This window comes from Oncorhynchus kisutch, linkage group LG5, assembly GCF_002021735.2.
Source record: "Oncorhynchus kisutch isolate 150728-3 linkage group LG5, Okis_V2, whole genome shotgun sequence".
In the NCBI taxonomy this organism is placed as follows: domain Eukaryota; kingdom Metazoa; phylum Chordata; class Actinopteri; order Salmoniformes; family Salmonidae; genus Oncorhynchus; species Oncorhynchus kisutch.
Genome location: NC_034178.2, coordinates 45,167,496 through 45,188,178, shown reverse-complemented (window position 1 = coordinate 45,188,178; position 20,683 = coordinate 45,167,496). Strand labels below are relative to the sequence as shown.

General features: G+C 42.2%; 1 protein-coding gene across 2 annotated transcripts; it reads left to right on the top strand.

Moving 5' to 3' along the window:
- Positions 1–1,187: 1,187 nt before the first annotated feature.
- LOC109891551 (claudin-19-like) lies at positions 1,188–18,931 on the top strand. Of its 2 annotated transcripts, none has more exons than XM_031825155.1 (5): positions 1,188–2,252; positions 10,555–10,719; positions 13,729–13,813; positions 13,935–14,081; positions 17,768–18,931. In XM_031825155.1, exons 1-5 carry the CDS (start codon positions 2,030–2,032, stop codon positions 17,814–17,816), a joined length of 669 nt encoding a protein of 222 aa, XP_031681015.1. In that variant the 5' UTR covers positions 1,188–2,029; the 3' UTR covers positions 17,817–18,931. The 2 variants fall into 2 exon arrangements, with proteins under 2 accessions (XP_031681015.1, XP_031681016.1); XM_031825156.1 differs by having other exon boundaries at positions 1,199–2,252; positions 17,145–18,931.
- Positions 18,932–20,683: the final 1,752 nt, after the last annotated feature.

Here is a 20,683-nt window from a genome sequence, read left to right as displayed (position 1 = left end):
GGGGTAAGAAGAACAAGGAGGGGAGTGTGTGTGTGAGTGAGTCTATGTTTGGGTTGCATCTGATCTTGTGGTCCAGTTAATGACTATATGGGTGATGAACTCCTCCCCACTGTGAGATCAACCAATCCCCATGGCCCCAGCCTGTCTCAATGACCCCTGAGTCTTTTAAAGTTGGTAAGAGGGTGTGTGTGTCTGTGTGTTTGTGTGTGTGTGTGTGTGTGTGTGTGTGTGTGTGTGTGTGTGTGTGTGTGTGTGTGTGTGTGTGGATATAGAGACAGTGTTTTGTGTGTGGGTGGGGGGGGTCTTAGAGATTTGATTTCTATAATGTTTCCCAGACAGTGTGCAGACCATCTAATTGGCAGTAACAGAATGTATTGGATTCAAATAAACTATGTTGAATTTAATAACACAATTCCAAAGGGAAACCTTAGTACTGAGATTCAGACACACACGTGTTTTCATGTGCCCAAAAGTCCCAATTCAAGTTTAAAGATGCAATCTGCAAACTATACCGAGACTAAAGACACAAAGTACTTGACCTGATCTCCAAAAATAGATTAGATTAGATTAGATTAGATGGGAGATTTCTTTATTGTCTGATTTTCACAGACATTTGCTTTACATGCATGAAAATGCACTGTGATATGGTGAGAGACATGGTATAGCCCCCCCCCCCCACACACACACACTACGGGGACTCAATAATGCAGGTTTCAATGGGGATGAGAAGACCTTTGGTGGGCCAGCCCATCATTTGGTTGTCTGGATGTGACATTTTCACGCGCTTGTCATTTTAATGTTGGCTTATGTGTGTTTTTTTATGAAAAGGGTTCAAACATTTACAGGGTTGACACATACAGCATCTAACATCTGGTAGACCAGACAACAACTAACAACACGACAAAACAACACACAACAGAATGCAAAGACAACTTTCAGAAATGTGTACTTTTTAATTGCTCCTAGTCATATCATTATAGACTTTCCATAACATGAATAATATTGAACATAAAAGTCTCTCTCTCTCTCTCTCTCTCTCTCTCTCTGCCTCTCTCTCTCTCTCTCTCTCTCTCTCTCTCTCTCTCTCTCTCTCTCTCTCTCTCTGCCTCTCTCTCTCTCTCTCTCTCTCTGCCTCTCCTTTCCTCCTCCCATTGGTTGTACCTAGAACACTGAAAGAGCCAATCAGAGCTCAGCTCTCGGCCCACTCTGTGCCCAGCCTGTCAGGGGCTTTTTGTGTGCATAAACTTTTTCATTTTTTCTTCTTATTTTTCTTATCCATCGTTCAGCCCTCGGAGTGCGCAGCATGCAGAGAGATTGTTGATGAGAGAAAGAGAGAGAGAGAGAGAGTAAGGAGAAACCATGCAGTATCTGAGGCAACCCAGTGAGCCCAGTGACCGAGCCTGACAACCTGATCCCCCCGGACAACCAGGGAACAGCAGTCTGGTCAACCACAAGACCCGGTGACACACACACATCTCCAACTGGAGAAAGAGAGAGAAAAAGAGGAAAAGAGAGAAAGAGAGGGTAGACCACCAGATGTGTGAGAGAGAGCAGAGAGAAGGAGATGCTCAGAGGGACCGGACAGTGACCAGGAAGGAGACCATAGGAAGAGAGAGAAAGGAGTGCGACCACTGACAGAACACCTGGGGTTGTATTGAAATCTGGATTGTTTGTAAAGTGGTGTTTGACTTTGGTTCTGTGCTTCTGTTAATCTGAGAGACAACAGGAGTTCCGAGAGAAAGTTCTGTGTTACGTCCTGCCTACAGTACTGCCTCTTTGTGGAAGCACTGCGCTACACGACTGCTACAGGTGTTCTGAAGAGGTCAAAATATTCACCTAAGAGAAGGAGCACAGAAATAGGACAGACACATAGAAAGGAACATAGAAAGAACACAGAAAGGAACATAGAAAGAACATACATTTAGTAAGAAAGAAAAAAATACTTCAGAAAAGCCCAGAAGAACAAAGAGGGTAAGAGAGAGAATAACAGGTCTAGAGACAGACAGAAACAGATAGACGAAAAGACAGGATGGCGAACTCGGGTTTCCAGTTGCTAGGTTACTTCCTGGCATTGGGTGGTTGGATAGGCATCATCTCCACCACTGTGCTGCCCCAATGGAAGCAGTCTTCGTACGCGGGTGACGCCATCATCACGGCTGTGGGGCTCTACGAAGGCCTGTGGATGAGCTGTGCCTCACAGAGTACGGGACAGGTGCAGTGCAAGGTGTTTGACTCCATGCTGTCACTGGACGGTGAGTAGGACATCGCAACGGTCACTCATCCACTTGCAAGCTGTCATAATCTTGCTTTCTATCCTTAACTTGACTTCTATCTTTCCTCTCACTTTCTCTCCAACTCTCTGCCTCAGCATTGCATCACTGAACAAATCCTCTCTTTCTCTCTCTCTCTCTTTCTCCCTGTTTCTTTTTTAACTGTTGGCATTCTCTCATTCTCTCTAACTGCCACGGTTTGAATGGGTTGAATGAGAATGTTATTCAGAGCAGTCTTAGATGCCTGTGTGTGGACAGTTATAATCTGTCAGTAGAGTTGGTCACTATGAGATGCCTTAAAGCTGCTGCCTCTCTTATAAGCAATCTGTTTACCCAATTCACAACATGGGCCATTAACTGTGTTGATTTATAGAGAGTATTTTCTAGTAACAGCATGATCCTATTATCAATTTAACTTATTGTATGATTCAGCGACTAAATGCATAAACACAAGACAAAACAATCTAACTAATCCATCTGTCTGGGACACATTAAAGTCAGGCATAAATTAATCAGATAAAAAATGCTGCTGTTGACATGTTTAATTAAGAGACAGACAGAGGGAGAGAGGGGGAGAAGGAAAGGGAGGGCGAGAGAAAGAGAGGGAGAGAGAGTAGGAGAGAGAGAGAGAGAGAGTAGGAGAGAGAGAGTAGGAGAGAGAGAGTAGGAGAGAGAGAGAGTAGGAGAGAGAGAGAGAGAGAGTAGGAGAGAGAGAGAGAGAGAGAGAGAGAGAGGGAGAGAGGGGGGAGAGGGGGAGAAGGAAAGGGAGGGAGGAGAGAGAGAGAGAGTAGGAGAGAGAGAGAGAGAGAGTAGGAGAGAGAGAGAGAGTAGGAGAGAGAGAGAGAGTAGGAGAGAGAGAGTAGGAGAGAGAGAGAGTAGGAGAGAGTAGGAGAGAGAGAGAGAGAGAGGGAGAGAAAGGGGGAGAGAGAGAAAAAAATTAAGAGAGAGAGAGAGAGAGAGAGAGAGAGAAAGAAAGAGAGAGAGAATAGGAGATAGAGAGAGAGAGAGAGAGAGAGAGAGAGAGGAGAGAGAGAGAGAGAGAGAGAGAGAGAGAGAGAGAGAGAGAGAAAGAGGAGAGAGAGAAAGAGAGAGAGAAAGGGAGAGAGAGAGAAACAATAAAGAGAGAGAGAGAGAGAGAGAGAGAGAGAGAGAGAGAGAGAGAGAGAGAGAGAGAGAGAAAGGGAGAGAGAGAGAAAACAATAGAGAGAGAGAGAAACAATAAAGAGAGAGAGAGAGAGAGACAGACAGAGAGACAAAGAAACAGAGAGAGAGAGAGCGCTACAGAGAGACAGAGAGAGAGAGAGCGCTACAGAGAGAGAGAGAGAAAATAAAGAGAGAGAGAATAGGAGATAGAGAGAGAGAGAGAGAGAGAGAGAGAGAGAGAGAGAGAGAGAGAGAGAAAGGGAGAGAGAGAAAAAATAAAGAGAGAGAGAGAGAGAAGAGGAGAGAGAGAGAGAGAGAGAGAGAGAGAGAGAGAGAGAGAGAGAGAGAGAGAGAGAGAGAGAGAGAGAGAGAGAGAGAGAGAGAGAGAGAGGAATGTGGGGTTCTGGCATAAACGATCCCTGAATATGAGGCTCCTGTCATCTCCAAGCTGTTTAGAGTAGACCTACTGACTCATAACTGATGACAGGTCATTTACATGAATTCACCTGTCTATTTTTTCTACTGGTTACCACGTTAGAATTACTAATGGAAGGTTACAGGGGGAGGACTTGGTCAGATAATTTGTCTGTAATTCAGGAAAACACCCTTTGGAGTTTTCTGTTTTTCTTTGTGGTTGATTAAGAAACACGGATGCCCAAGTTAATCCCTGTGACGCACACCGCCCCAAAACAACAAACCACATGTTTGGCCACTGTGCAATTAATTATATCAAAACATTTTCTGTGGCTTTCGCTGTGAGGGTGAGCTGGATTTTACATCTCCTTTGGCTCATCGGCATAATAAAAACAGAGTATTGTCCCCGTGATGAATAGTGGTTGTTTGGAGAAGAAAAGCCCAGTGTTGAGCCATACACCAGAGATATTCTCAGAATGTGCTCTGTCTTCCCCACACACACGCATTGTTCCTCTCTGGCCTTAACACTGTGTGTGTGTGTGTGTGTGTGTGCTTGTATGTTTGTATGAGTGGACAATGAGCGATTGTGAGCAAACAGCATCACATACTTTGGTGCCAACGCTTGATAAGTTTATCCCGTGTTCCTGCTACTTGTTGCTGTCTTTCATTCCAAAATCTCTCTCTCTGTTATGGTAAGGTTCAACTCAGTACTGGTCTTGGATGCATGGTGTTTATGTGTGTCTGTGTGTGCTCGAGCATGGGTACTGGAGTTGAATGTCTGGTGAGTGTATGTGTTTGTTAGGCAGTTCCTGCCGGTATCTTTTATTAATATAGTGTGCTAAATGAACCCTTCTCCTTCACTACACAGCATGAGGAACATGTGATGAGGACTAAATGTTCAGCAGACTGTGTTGTTGGAGTGTTGGAGTGTACCAAAGCACTGCAGTGGAAGCTGATGGACTTATTCAGCTTCAGCTTCAATAATTAACATATCGAAGCTGTTCTGGGAGACTTATGACAAGGTCTGGACACTAGACTGACAAAAAGAAGGATACTACTCCCTGTGCATACTGTACGGGTCCCGGGGAATCTTGTTTCATTCTAGTCTGAACAGTGGTGCTGAAGGAACAGTTCTTCTTCTACTTCTACAGATACTGCACGGTATTGGTCACAACCCACCTAAGCTCTCAGTTCTCTGGGCTCTACAGTAATGAAACCTCTGTACTGCACTAGACAGCGTACAATACCACACCAGCACTAGTGCTATACAGGACATAACAATATAGGACAACATAGGACATACAAGACAATATAGGTAGATTTTGGCCAATTTTAGAGGGATGCTACATAGCTGCTTCTGAGCATTCTATTCAACCAGTCATGATGAGATCGCTGAGCTGTTATGGGTCAAGACTTTACAGGAGATGCTAATGGCTGCCATGGAATCATGTGATATCATTTCAGTGACATCATGCTTTTTGGATGACAGTTGTAATTGCCAAAGTAACTGCCAAAGTAATTGCCAAACTCTCTCTCTCTCTCCATCTCGTTGACATATGAAGCAAATACACCCAGGTCCCCCGTATAGCTACGTTACTGTGCTACTGTAACCAAAGTGTTTTGTTGCCAGGTTTGAGGAACGGGGGATCCCATTGAGGTGAAAATCAAAGATAGTTTTCTCTTTTGACAGCTTAGTGTTAAATACTGCAGTGAGTCCAAGCCGTAGAGCACTCTCTCCTACAGACTTATGAACTGCCAAAGGGGGAGGAGTTGCAATCTACTGCAGAGACAGCCTGCAAAGTTCTGTCATACTTTCTAGGTCTATACCCAAACAGTTCGAACTTCTAATTTAAAAAAATGAATCTCACCACTGTCGCCGCCTGCTATCGACCCCCCCCCCCCCCCCCCCCGCGCCCAGCTGTGCCCTGGACACCATTTGTGAATTGATGTGCCCCCCCATCTAGCTTCAGAGTTCGTTCTGTTAGATGACCTAAACTGGATATGCTTAACATCCCGGCAGTCCTACAATCTAAGCTAGATGCCCTCAATCTCACACAAATCATCAAGGAACCCACCAGGTACAACCATAAATCCGTTAACATGAGCACCCTCATAGATATGATCCTGACCAACTTGCTCTCCAAATACACCTCCGCTGTTTTCAATCAGGATCTCAGCAATCACTGCCTCATTGCCTGTATCCGCTATGGGTCCACGGTCAAACGACCACCCCTCATCACTGTCAAAAGCTCCCTAAAACACTTCTGCGAGCAGGCCTTTCTAATCGACCTGGCCTGAGTATCCTGGAAGGATATTGACCTCATCCCGTCAGTAGAGGATGCCTGCTCATTCTTTAAAAGTAATTTGCTCACCATGTTAGATAAACATGCCCCGTTCCGAAAGTGCAGATCTAAGAACAGATAGAGCCCTTGGTTCAATCCAGACCTGACTGCCATTGACCAGCAAAAAAACATCCTGCGGCAGACTGCAATAGCATCGAATAGTCCCCGCGATATGCAACTGTTCAGGGAAGTCAGGAAAGCAAAGGCCAGCTTTTTCAAGCAGAAATTTGCATCCTGTAGCTCTAACTCCAAAATGTTTTGGGACACTGTAAAGTCCATGGAGAACAAGAGCACCTCCTCCCAGCTGCCCACTGCACTGAGGCTAGGTAACACAGTCACCACCGATTAATCCATGATAATCTAAAATTTCAAGAAGCATTTCTTACCGGCTGGCCATGCCTTCCTCCTGGCTACTCCAACCCCGGCCAACAGCCCCCCCCCCCACTTTGCAGACAGAGTTCAGTGTGTAGAATCTAGAATCGGCTATCTGTAAATAGCCCACCCAATTTTTTTTGTCTGTGTCACACTGCTTTGCTTTATCTTGGCCAGGTCGCAGTTGTAAATGAGAACTTGTTCTCTGGCCTACCTGGTTAATAAAGGTGAACAAAAGACAACACAGACTTTGGCATGTTTAGATATTTAGAATCTCAGGGTAGGATATTGGCATTAAAGATATTTAAAATATTTTCTAGTAAGACATGTGAACGGTTGAGGAATGTTTGGTGGCAACATGGAGGATAGTTTGCTGAACTCTCTATAGCTCTGGATATTACAGTGGAATATCTGACCCCCGGCCCACACATGCTGATGAAATGGTGGATGGTCTGACGGCCCCCCTTTACATCACACCATGCCCCATCGCCAGTTTCCCTGCTGACCATTGTGAGGACATCAGTAGAGTTAGTAGCAGCAATGTACTGGCACACATTATCTCTCTCTCTCTCTCTCTCTCTCTCTCTCTCTCTCTCTCTCTCTCTCTCTCTCTCCAGTATCTTGCTATTTCTCTCCCCCCAGTGCCTCTCTCTCTCTCTCTCTCTCTCTCTCTCTCCAGTATCTTGCTGTTTCTCTCCCCCCAGTGTCTCTCTCTCTCTCTCTCTCTCTCTCTCTCTCTCTCTCTCCAGTATCTTGCTGTTTCTCTCCCCCAGTCTCTCTCTCTCTCTCTCTCTCTCTCTCTCTCTCTCCAGTATCTTGCTGTTTCTCTCCCCCCAGTGTCTCTCTCTCTCTATTTCTATTTTTCTCTCTCTCTCTCTCTCTCTCTCTCTCTCTCTCTCTCTCTCTCTCTCTCTCCAGTATCTTGCTGTTTCTCTCCCCCAGTGTCTCTCTCTCTCTCTCTCTCTCTCTCTCTCTCTCTCTCTCTCTCTCTCTCTCTCTCTCTCTCTCTCTCTCTCTCTCTCTCTCTCTCTCTCTCTCTCCAGTATCTTGCTGTTTCTCTCCCCCCAGTGTCTCTCTCTCTCTATTTCTATTTTTCTCTCTCTCTCTCTCTAGTGATTGATCTCTCTCTCTCTCTTCTCTCCCTCTATCGTGATCGAGTGTGGTGCTGTTTCTTGTCAACTGGACAGGAGTGCTGAAATGGAGGTGCGGCACTATAGATGTAAAATACGCATCTGAAGCTGAAGGCTCACATGACAATCATCATCCACATATCTGTGCCCCTGAACTTAGCTTACACTATTCCACAAAGCCTGTGTCACACTGACATTTACATGAATAGAATGAAGGTAGAGTTGTTGAAACAGTTTTAGTTTTGGCAAAACCAATATTACTTATGAAGTCACAAGTGATTTCACAAAGGACAATGTCCATCGTCCACACACACATCCAGCTTGTGCTTGGCACTGTGAGCCTTGGCATGGGGTAGGGAGGAATACACACACACACACACACACACACACACACACACACACACACACACACACACACACACACACACACACACACACACACACACACACACACACACACACACACACACACACACACACACACACACACACACACACAGACAAACACACACACACACACACACACTTGACTCCTCTGTTAGTCCATTGATCAGAGTGGTGCCCTGTAGGGCCAGCCCAAATTCCCCACACACTTTTAAAAAGGAAAGAATGGATAAAAGGGAGAATAAAAGCTTTTTCTCTCATAAAGTATTACAATTCTCCTTAGTGCCACACATCAATCTAACTTCAAAGCTCGTCTGCCATCACTACCCCTTTCAGATCAGGTTCTGAAGTGTAATTTATTGCCAACTATGAAACTACTATTTTCCCATCATAAAGGTAGATTATTACTGTACTTAAGTTTGCTGGACAGACTAATAAAAGACAATTATTGTTCTCCAGTTATACTTGATGTACATTTTCTCATACTGTCAGTGTCAGTATTACATTATCCTATGTAGTTCTACTATCCCATTCTATTCTATAATGTATAGTAATTTAGTCTGCTATAAAGATGTAGATATGTGTTCATTTGGTTCATGCATGTGGGTTTTGTTGTGTGAGAGAGTTGATCTTATGTGAACCTGGATAAAGGCTAGAATAGATTTTAGATCTTGTGAGTCTTGTATCAATGTTTTCTTCATATTGTGTTAGCCTTGTTGTCTCTTGCAAGGCTGCTGTGTCAGTGTGTGTGTGTTGCAGGCCACAGTGTCTGATTGCGGTGGCGACAGCCCTGTGAAAACAATCCCGCTTTGTGACAAAGCCACACTAATCCCACTGTGTGAAACATGTAAAACAGGCCCTCCTACAGTGTGTGTGTGTGACAGAAAATTAGTGTGTATGTTCCTACGGAATGTGTCCATAAGTTAGTGTGTGTGTGCGTGTGCGCGAGCGCATGCGCGTGTGTGTAAAGATGTAAAATGTCCCGCCCACTGAGTTATGTGGGCACTGATGTCTGTGTGGGTTATCCATGGAATTCTGAGCAGTGAAACCACTGTGAAGTTATTTGGAATGATTAAGAGGGACAGTTAAGTCAAACTCTGGACTAAGGCTGCCGTTATTATCCCATTTTGGAACATGGAAGTTGGAAATATAATGAGTTCATAAAGAGAGAGATAGGGAAAGAGAGAGAAAGATAGAGAGAGAAAGGGAGAGAGCAATAGGGAGATAGAGAGAGAGCAAGAAAGATGTGGATAGAAAGAGAGAGGGAGTAAAAAGAGCCAAAGAAAGGAGAATGTGTGTCTTTGTTGTCTCCAGTTTTGTGTAAAGAAGTTGAATTATGATTTCATTTTGATTTACAATGTGGTGGTTGTAGTATAGTTTTGGTTGGATTCTTTTCCAGTGATGCTTTGCACAGCAATCCCACTGAATACCTTCTATCCTAACGTGGCTTAACTTTCTTCCACTCCCGTTCTGCTCCAATTGAACATCTGATACTGAGAAATCTAGAGCTTCAATACCCACGTATAGATATTCTATATGAATATATCCTGTGTGTAGATATTCTATATGAATATACCCTGTGTATAGATATTCTATATGAATATACCCTGTGTGTAGATATTCTATATGAATATACCCTGTGTGTAGATATTCTATATGAATATACCCTGTGTGTAGATATTCTATATGAATATACCCTGTGTGTAGATATTCTATATGAATATATCCTGTGTGTAGATATTCTATATGAATATACCCTGTGTGTAGATTTTCAGTATGAATATACCCTGTGTGTAGATATTCTCTATGAATGTACCCTGTTTGTATAAATTCTCTGTGAATTTACCATGTGTGTAGATATTCTATATATATATATATATATATATATATATTTAAAAAAATTAAACTAGGCAAGTCAGTTAAGAACAAATTATTATATTCAATGACGGCCTAGGAATAGTGGGTTAACAGGCCTTGTTCAGGGGCAGAACAACAGATTTTACCTTGTCAGCTAGGGGATTCAATCTTGCAACCTTTCGGTTACTAGTCCAACGCTCTAACCTCTCGGCTACCTGCCGCCCTGTGTGTAAATATTCTCTATAAATATACCATGTGTGCAAATATTCTATTTGAATGTAGCCCGTTTGTAGATATTCTATATGAATATACCCTGTGTGTAGATATTCTATGAACAAACCCTGTGTGTAGATATTCTGTGTGTACCATGTCGTCTCTCTGATCTCCATCTGAAGCCGGGTAAAACTGCCCTAACAGACCCTCTTTCTTCCCTCCTTTCTATAATTCCCTTCACCCTCTTTCTCCTCTTCATCCCCACCTGTCCTTCCTTCTATATTCTCCCTCACTGCTCCCTCCCTTTTCACCCCCCCATGTTTCCCCCTCTCCTCCTTTTTTCCTCTCACCCCTCTAACCTCTTTCTCCCATCTCTCTGCCTTTAACTACCTTTTATCCTGTCCTCATCTCCCCACTCTCTCTCCACAGTGCACATCCAGACGTGTCGTGCTCTTATGGTGGTGTCCGTGCTGCTGGGCTTCATAGGAATGATAGTGAGTGTGGTGGGGATGAAGTGCACTAAAGTGGGCGACAACAACCCCATCTCCAAAGGACGCATAGCTGTGTCTGGAGGAGCCCTCTTCCTGCTCGCAGGTGAGATTTCTGCAAGGTGACCATCATGTGACTGTCATGTGATTAAAGAAACACACACAATTTTGGGGCAAGTAAAACATCTCCAAGCATCACAGCTGGAGAATTGCAGATGTTAGTTGGGTCTTGGGATCAGAAAGTCTCCAAAACTACGATCAGACGACACCTACATAACCACAAGTTGTTTGGGAGGGTTGCCATAAAATTTCCTTTGCTGTCATCAAACAACAAACTCAAGTGCCTACAGTTTGCCAAACGTTACTGGAACTTTAAATGGAACTGGGTTCTAAGGGTCAGATGAGACCAAAATAGAGCTTTTTGGAAACAAACACCAGAGGTGGCTTTGGCGTAGACAGAAAGATAGCCATACAGAAAAGTACCTCATCCCCACTGTGAAGTATGGTGGTGGATCTTTGATGTTGTGGGGCTGTTTATCTTCCAAAGGCCCTGGATACATGGTGTCATGGACTCCATCAAGTACCAGCAGATATTAAATCAAATCCTCTGCTAGGAAGCTTAAACTGGGCCGTGGTTGGATCTTCCAGCAGGACAGTGATCCAAAGCACACCTCAAAATCAATACAAAAATGGTTCACTGACCACAGAATCAAGGTTTTGCCATGGCCGTCAAAGTCCCCTAACCTAAACCCCATAGAAAGCATGTGGGAAGAGCTGAAGAGGAGAGTCCACAAGCGTGGACCTTGGAATCTGAAGATCTGGAGAGATTCTGTATGGAGGAATGTTCTCAGATCCCTTGCAAATGTGTTCTCCAACCTTGTTAGGCATTACAGGAGAAGACTCAGAGCTGTTATCTTGGCAAAGGGAGGTTGCTGTCACTGAATTCTTCCTGGGAAGGAGAGGCGGACCAAAACGCAGCGTGTTTATTTTGATACATCTTTAATAAAGATGACAATAGAACAATGTACAAAAACAAGAAACGTGAAAAACCGAAAACAGTCCTATCTGGTGTAACAAACACAAAGACAGGAACAATCACCCACAAAACCCACCACAAAACAGGCTACCTAAATATGGCTCCCAATCAGAGACAATGACTAACACCTGCCTCTGATTGAGAACCATATCAGGCCCAAACACAGAAACAGAAAAACAAGACATCCAACATAGAATGCCCACTCAGATCACACCCTGACCAAACAAAACATAGAACATACAAAGCAAACTATGGTCAGGGTGTGACAAACTATGGTCAGGGTGTGACAAACTATGGTCAGGGTGTGACAAACTATGGTCAGGGTGTGACAAACTATGGTCAGGGTGTGACAAACTATGGTCAGGGTGTGACAAACTATGGTCAGGGTGTGACAAACTATGGTCAGGGTGTGACAAACTATGGTCAGGGTGTGACAAACTATGGTCAGGGTGTGACAGACTATGGTCAGGGTGTGACAAACTATGGTCAGGGTGTGACAGTTGCACAAAGTATTGAATGAAGGGGTGCCAATAATTGTGGCACACATATATTTGAGAAAAATATTTTTTTAATGATAAGAACATATTATTTCCTTCAATTATTTGTCTTCAATTAAAGGTTAGATTTTTGTGAATATTTTGAATGAAAGACCAAGAGGATGAACAATACAGATTTCTTTTTCACAGCCCGTTTTGCTCATATTTAACAAGGGTGCCAATATTAGTGGAGGGCACTGTAAACTCCTTTACAACTTAAAAGGCTATTAGAAAATGTATACAGGTAAAGTACCACTCTTCAAATGTAAGGTTCAAGCACTACAGTGATTTATAATCTCAATTACAGGTAACTGCCCAAATAAACACCTGAGTAAATGAGGGATAAAAAGTATATTGAAAGCAGGTGCTTCCACACAGGTGTGGATCCTGAGTTAATTAAGCAGTTAACATCTCATCATGCTTGGGGCCATGTATAAAAATGCCCAGTAGTGTCACGATCGTCGCAATAACATTCGGACCAAGGCGCAGCGTGATATGGATTCCACATATTTTTATTTGTGAAACGCACAAAAACAATTAAGAATACACGAAACGTGATGACAATGGAGTGCTCACAGGCAACTACATATAAACAAGATCCCACAAAACACAGTGGGGAAATGGCTAGCTAAATATGATCCCCAATCAGAGACAATGATCAACTGCTGCCTCTGATTGGGAACCATACCAGGCCAACATAGAAATAAAACAACCTAGATTACCCACCCTAGTCACATCCCTACCTAACCAAAATAGAGAATAAAAAGGCTCTCTATGGTCAGGACGTGACAAGTGGCCAGAAGAAGAGATTGTATTGACTTTGAAAAAGGGGTTTCAATGGCGCATAGAGGGTGTGTGTGTCTCAGTCACCAGATCTCAACCCAATTTAACACTTATGGGAGATTCTGGAGTGACGCCTGAGACAACGTTTTCCACCATCATCAAACAAAACACCAAATTATGGAATTTCTCATTGAGAATTGTGTCGCATCCCTACCACTAAGTTCAGGAAACATGTAGAATCTATGCCAAGGCGCATTGAAGCTGTTCATGTTGGTGGTTCCTTTAGTTTTGGTAGTTACCAGTAGGTTGTTATCTCTCTATATTCAATGTTGTTTACTCTTTTACTGCTGGAGTATATTCATCTCTTGCATTCCTTTGACAAAATTCTCTCACCAGGGGCTTTCTGGGTAATTAGGATCCCAGCTGTAAACAGGAATGGTGATTTTGGAACGATAAGCTCCCCTGACCTCAGAGACAACTATGAGCTTGAGAGAGTTTGAAAAACAACCTCAGAGTCATTACACAAAGTGTTTCACTGCTATGTATGCGTGTGTGTGTGCTTCCATGTGTGTGTTCAGTGTCATAATTTGATGTTAATAAGCTGGGTTGAAAGCAATAACATTTAGGGGAACTCCATTTTCTCCTATTCTCTCTCTCTCTCTCTCTCTCTCTCTCTCTCTCTCTCTCTCTCTCTCTCTCTCTCTCTCTATCTCTCTCTCTCTCTCTCTCTCTCTCTCTCTCTCTCTCTCTCTCTCTGCAGGTCTGTGCACGATGGTGTCTGTGTCCTGGTACGCCACTCAGGTGTCCTATCAGTTCTTCAACCCAAACACACCAATCAATGCCAGGTAACCCTATCACACTGGTCACACACTGTATCTGCCACTCAGTTCAACTCTGATACAGATATCATGTCTATAACACTGTAAAGACCAATATTGAAGACACATTTGACCATTTCCGCTACAGGTATGAGTTTGGGTCTGCCCTGTTCGTGGGATGGGCGGCGGCTAGCTTGACTGTTTTGGGCGGATCCTTCCTGTGTTGCTCCTGCTCCAATGAGGAGAGGCGAGGGCAGCAGTACTACCGCCAATCACAACCATCCACAGCCAGGGAGTACGTGTAAACTCCGCACACCTCCCAGCAGCCACACAAACAGAGAGCAGAGACCACTCTTTGCTCCTCACCCGTTTACCTTTTACTCATACGTAAAGCTTACAAACACTTGCACACACACACACACAGTCTCCTCCAAGTATCCTTTGGATTTTAGAAACCCTTAAGAATTCGGTTGACATTTATTCTATAGAACATATTGTTGAGCGGAAACATTTATATTTTATTGCAATACATGTCATTGACAGGATGGTGATCTTGCTCAATTAACCTTTTAAATATTTTATGTGAATAAAATCTGTCATGTGGCTTAAAAGACATTATACCATAGCATTGTTGAATCCTCTTTTCTGATTGGCTTGAATGGGATTCTAGAGCATGCATTATTTCCCTATAATGCACGGTATATTTGCACGGTAGAATTCAATGGCTATAGTTCATTTTTACATGTTTTATTTGACCTGCTTTTGAAAGCAAAAGTCAAATTGAAAACATTATTGCCATTGTTGAATTACATTTTTATAATAGCAAGTTAGGACTAATGGTTTGGTTAGCGAAACTAGCAAGTCTGTTTGTTTTGTTAACACAGCAACTACAGTCGCTATCTAGTAAACTTGCTAGCTACTTCAGTAGATGTTGAATATATTTCTACTGGCAAATGAACACAGTGTTAAATGTGTTAAATTATAGCCATGGTATAAAAGGGATAATCAACGAGGGTCTATGTGTTCTCTGGAAAATAATGCAACTCCTTGGAAGGTCAGTTCCACTCCGCTTGCGCATCGTTTATTATTTTCCATAGAACGCATATTCCCTCGTTGATTATCCCTTACTTAAACATTATTTAACGTATACTGGACGTTTGTCTTTATAACCTCCTGAATTTCACCGTAAGATACAGTTGATAATTCAGTTTTTGCACTTTAATAGACGTGAATAAAAAACTATTTGTAAAACAGTATTCCTCTATGCAAACTAAAACCAAACCAATAAAGTAATACCAAAGTAAGTTACTGTGTAGAGGAGCCATAGGTAATGCCTAAAGGTAAATTGTGGGACAAATATGATCGAAAAAAAAAATATACAGTTTTGTCTTTTCGTGGCTTTGGTTAGCATGTCCTATGCTTCCTGGTTGGAGCTGTGTGTATGTGTGTGTTGCGTTGTGGCCTTTAACATTCCAACATTAAACATTCCAATCGAATGTAGTTGATGACACTATATAAAGGGCTAACCTTCTGATTATAATTTAAATCAGTTTCCACAAAATGATTCCTCTGAACATCTTATCATCAGTTCGAATCAGATGTAAAGGAAAGGTAGAATATGTTGGCAGCTAACAGAAATGTTGTTTTAACGAGAGAGAGATGGCCATTATTGTATGCCTTAACATCATGCTTCATTCCTTAACACATCCAAGTCTACACAATACCGATCACCCACATGTTATATATCTCAGAGAAGGAATGGGGTAAGGACCACTGGCTGATCTCTTATAAAAACCAACTGTTATAAAAAAAACAGATATTCAGTTCAACTCAGGGGTTTATTATTCTGGTGTTCTATAGACAAACAACTCTTATAGAAAACCTTCATTTTCAATGGACATTCAAGATCCATTTTGTACTACTCTTTTCTATGCTACTAAATAACATTGTATGTCCATCTAGCCACCTGAAATTAAAGTATACAGAAATGATCTGCTACTGTAAAAGCCAGTTATGATCACTATAAGATAATTAGCTGTGGTCAATGTGATATCAAACTACTTTTTGGGCAGTTCCCTTAGATTTGTTGTGTTTATTCTGGATTTTTTTTAAATATTCTGATGCTAATAATTAATGCAAGGCAACTGCAATATACTGTACTTTCAGTCATTCTCTAAGCCTCCACTCAGGCCATCTAGACCCCCTGAACGCCAACTCAACCTACACATTTCTTTGCTTCAATCCACAACCCAATACTCCTGACTCTTTATCATGGCTCTTCAACATACATTAACTTGGGTGAAAAGGTTGGTTCATCGGGCTTCCGATAACAGAACCATTGAACTTTTCTAAGAACCGTTCAATACCCCCCGTTTTCTGGTTGTTTGGCCCCTCTTCTTGGTAAAGCCTTTGTGTATGGAGTGTTCCATTGTACTCAGAATGGGGATACACAGGTCTTGAAGGACCTCCACTTCTGCTAAAACCGTTATGAGCCCATCTTCAGCAGATGTCCTCTAAGTCATGTCATTACCAAAGGACAAACATGACCAAACGAACTAAAAGCCCACTTCAAAGATAATAGAATGAAATATTTGAATAGGTTTTTAGTTTTACTTTATGTGCGTACCTATGGTAGGTCTAACTGATGTGAAACACATGTACTACACTAGTTTATTGACCAGGACTTAATTATTTATATTGCTTTTATAAACAGTATTTTTATTTGTCTTCAAAATAAGCAATAAAATGTTTAACCACCAACAACATTTTCCAGAAAAGTTCTTCTTTTTAAAACCTTCCCTCCCAAAGTACTATTACTGTGTGCCTCAAGTGACTAGGTATATCAACAATAATGTAAGATACTGTATACTAGCTGTCAAATAAGATTCTGGTTCCAACACGACCAAACTGTTTCCAAACCAAACAAAACAAAACCAACAATCATAAACCCAACAGATTTGGACATCATATCAGATCTATTCCATGCCATAGAACACACGATCGTAACAAATGATCTGTGTGCTGTGACTGACGAGCTTCCACTAACTTCTCCATCATTCATCCTCCAATGCTTCACTTAGCGCCAACATGCTTTCCCTTTCAAAAACACTGCATGAGCACCTAGAATCAACCATCTTCACTCATTAACCACAGAGCTAATGAAAGCCTGGCTAGCACCTCTTTTCATTCATCCTTACCTAACATGTAGCATCAAGCACTCATTCACTCACTAACAGCAGAGAGATAGCTGCCTGTAACGATGAAGCAGTGAGTTTTTGATGTGTCTCTCTCTCCCATCTCGTCTCCTCTCCTCTAATGCTGTTCTTCTCTGCCTGTCTTCTTCTCTTCCCTAATTCAGGGCAGAGTTGTTGAGTGAGACTAGTTTCCCTGACTGACCACCCCCTGCCTTTTTTCGAGGACTGTCCGAGTTACGCTCACTGTTTCCCCTTTCCCTGTTCCTTCCTAGATTCAAAATGTGGACCCTTGTCTCTCCGCTATAGCATATGTCGCACCCCTCTACCTCCCTCCCACCAGCCCCACATTCCCACCAACCCCACACTCCCTTCCTTAATGTCTGCACCTTATCTGTCTCTGATATTAAGTTATTGGTCAACAAAATTTCCGCCACACCTTTAAGAGCTTTCCACTCCCCTTTCCCTCACCCCCTTGAGGTTGTTTGTAAATAGGGACTCTGAAAGGAGAAGTATGGTTAGGTGGTTAGACCCCACCTTTCAGACTAGAGGGGTGGCATTACTGTATTTCATCCTGTGAACCCTTTACTAGAAACTCCATTTTGTCCTTTTATCGTTTATTTACTGAACTTTAATTGTATAGGTAAGATTTGTCATGTCATGTTTTGTTGATTTCTGCTTCACTGATATCCTATGATTTCTGGGTTTGTAGATATGTGCCTTTTGGTTTTGTTCTCTGAGAATACAAGTGTACATTTACTGAAACATGTTTTTTTCTTTTAAATTGCAGACCAAATGTTAAAAGTTCCCCACCAGAGAAAAAGGAGGAATACTTATAGTTTGGGCGACTCCTTTGGCCCCACGATGTGTTAGATTGTTGGCAAAAGGCAAGACACTGTCTAACAGAAACAGACAAGACACTGTCTCAATGAAAACAAAAGCAGACAAGACACTATAGGAAACACACTCTCAGAATGTAACAAAATAAACTCAGAATACACTTTTGAATTAATACATCTCCAGACCAACCCAAATGGGTAACTAGTATTTTATCATTCTTAAAGATGCCCATGTGTTAAATGTTTAAATGTATTTTAGAATCTATTTTGTACACAAGCAATATTGAAGTCTTTTTTTTATAGTAGAGTGTTGTTACAGCAATATGCACAGGTATTGTCCGTGCTCACCTATGACATATAACTGTTATTTGGAAAATTGAGAGAGAGTGAACCTGATTCTGTACTACTACACAGAAGTGCCCAGGTGCATATACCACCACCTCCAGCCTTTCTGCTACATATATGCTCTACTGCAGTGCCTTATAACGTGTGTCTGTGTGTATGTTTTTGACTGTTATACACGGATTCCGCAGTGTCACATCCTATATGGATGATGCATATCATACCCGTATTGTAAAACATATCCGTGCTCGTCTTTTTCTCTTGCATTAAATGATCCATTCAGACAAACTGTTGCATGCAGTTTTATCTCGGAACATAGATGTTAACTGTACTGTAGCTAGTATACCACTTAAAAAACAACAGAAAGACAGATTTGTAAATGGCCCTAACGGATGAAAGCGAAGGCACACCGTGTCAAAGCTGTGAGCCTGTTTGGAAGTAGTACATGTACTGTATCCCGGATTGAGGATATTATACCTGCATTCTGTTTAGTTAAGTGGCAATATGATTTAGTGTGGATGGAAGAGATGTTTTGTTATTGACTATGGAGAATGTTCTGTACTCCAGGTGCTGAAAGCACTGTCTCCTGTACAAGCCCTGTATTGGCCAGTTTGCGGAATGTAATCAGGTCAAACGTGTTTTTCTGTTGCATACATTTAGTTACCATATATTTTCTTGATCTAATATTCTCTATTATTATTTTACTGTATGTATCATCTCATTTAATGTATACTCCTGTCTGTTTCTTTTAAAATAAAGTAAACGGATAAAAACCTTGTGTTCATGTTCTGTCTTAAAGATACACATTCACCATCACACACCTGCACCACGCGCGCACACACACACACACACACACACACACACACACCACACACACACACCACACACCACACACACACACACACACACACACACACACACACACACACACACACACACACACACACACACACACACACACACACACACACACACACACACACACACACACACACAGAGTAATATGAGTCAGGTGTGTGGGCAGAACAAGGCCTCTTCCTGGAGTTCAGATATGATTTCACACCTCCTTACCCCTCCTTTTCAACCTCCCTCTCTTTCACCTCTCCCACTTTCTCTCTTCCACCCCAAATACCTCTCTTGCTCCCCGTTGTTCAGTAATTGCAGACGGTGGAATTCCAGTTCTGCCTCAATAGGTCTTCTGTATTCTCAGAGTCATTATCAGTTAACATGCACAACCACCACCACCACCATATACACTACATTACCAAAAGGATGTGAACACCTGCTCGTTCAACATCTCATTACAAAATCATGGGCATAACAGTTTTTTCCAACTGCTTACACACGTTTCTCCTTTTTTCAAAACTCTACACACAATTCCCAAAACTGAACACACAAAATGCAAAATGCCTCACATCTCCTTCAAAATGTAACACTGCATTCAAAATGCCATAAACACATGTCAGAATGAAGCATTTGCATCAAATGGCAAACACTGCTTTCATAATAGTACATTTTTGGATATACCATGTAAACACTGTTGTTCTAAATCTAAAGCTCTTTGGTCTTTCATAGGCTTATATCTACATTTCAATACAATGTTCTACAGTGAAGGTAATCTGCTGAGAGGGGTAACAAGTATACCGTAAACACCAATGCAATGTAGAAACAGAAAATATTTATTAGACCAAACATTACTGTTGTATACAGTAGCATACAACAAAACCATAAACATATGTAAACCAAATGTATATTCTTTAGAATACAGTAAAGAACACAATTGTGTGTGTGGCGTCCCAAGGGGGCAGTCCAGGAATTGGTAGGGGGGGGGGGGGCAGTCACCAGTGCTAAGCTACGCTTCATCTCTTCTCCGGCCTGAGTCTGGCCACGATACTTCGTCCACATCACAAGATAGGTTTTCTCTTGCCAAACATCGAGGGAAGAATCTCCTAGCATGGCGTATCCAACCTTGGACAGAGGCAACCTCTATGTCCCCACATAGACCATATTTATAATTGCAGTCTCTTGTACATCTGTAAACAAGTGTCCTCGTCCTCCATTATGTCTTTGCCTTTCCACTCTGTACAGAATTCAAACACAGTATGTGTTCAGCATAGGAACTGTAAACAAAGTACAACAAAATGTAGTACAGCATGATAACCAACCTCATTCATTCAATGCAGTGCAGTAAATGGATGGCTTAGAGTTACAAATGTTTATGCAATACTATGCAGTCATACGTATTTTACAGTACATTATTGTAATGCTAAAATAGTCATTAGATAGTTGCATACCTGTTCTCATTTCTGAAGGTTTCGAATTATGGACGCCACTGTAAATCGACTCAAATTGGGCTGGACTCTCAGTCCAGCCTTTCTCATGGTCAAACCGTGGTTGATCACATGATCAACACATTTTGCCCTAATCTCATTAGAGATGCCTCTCCTTCCTTCTCTTCTTTGCCCTCGTCCTCTTCCTCTCCCTCCTACTCCTCTTGCTCTCTGTCCATTGTTGGCATCCATTGT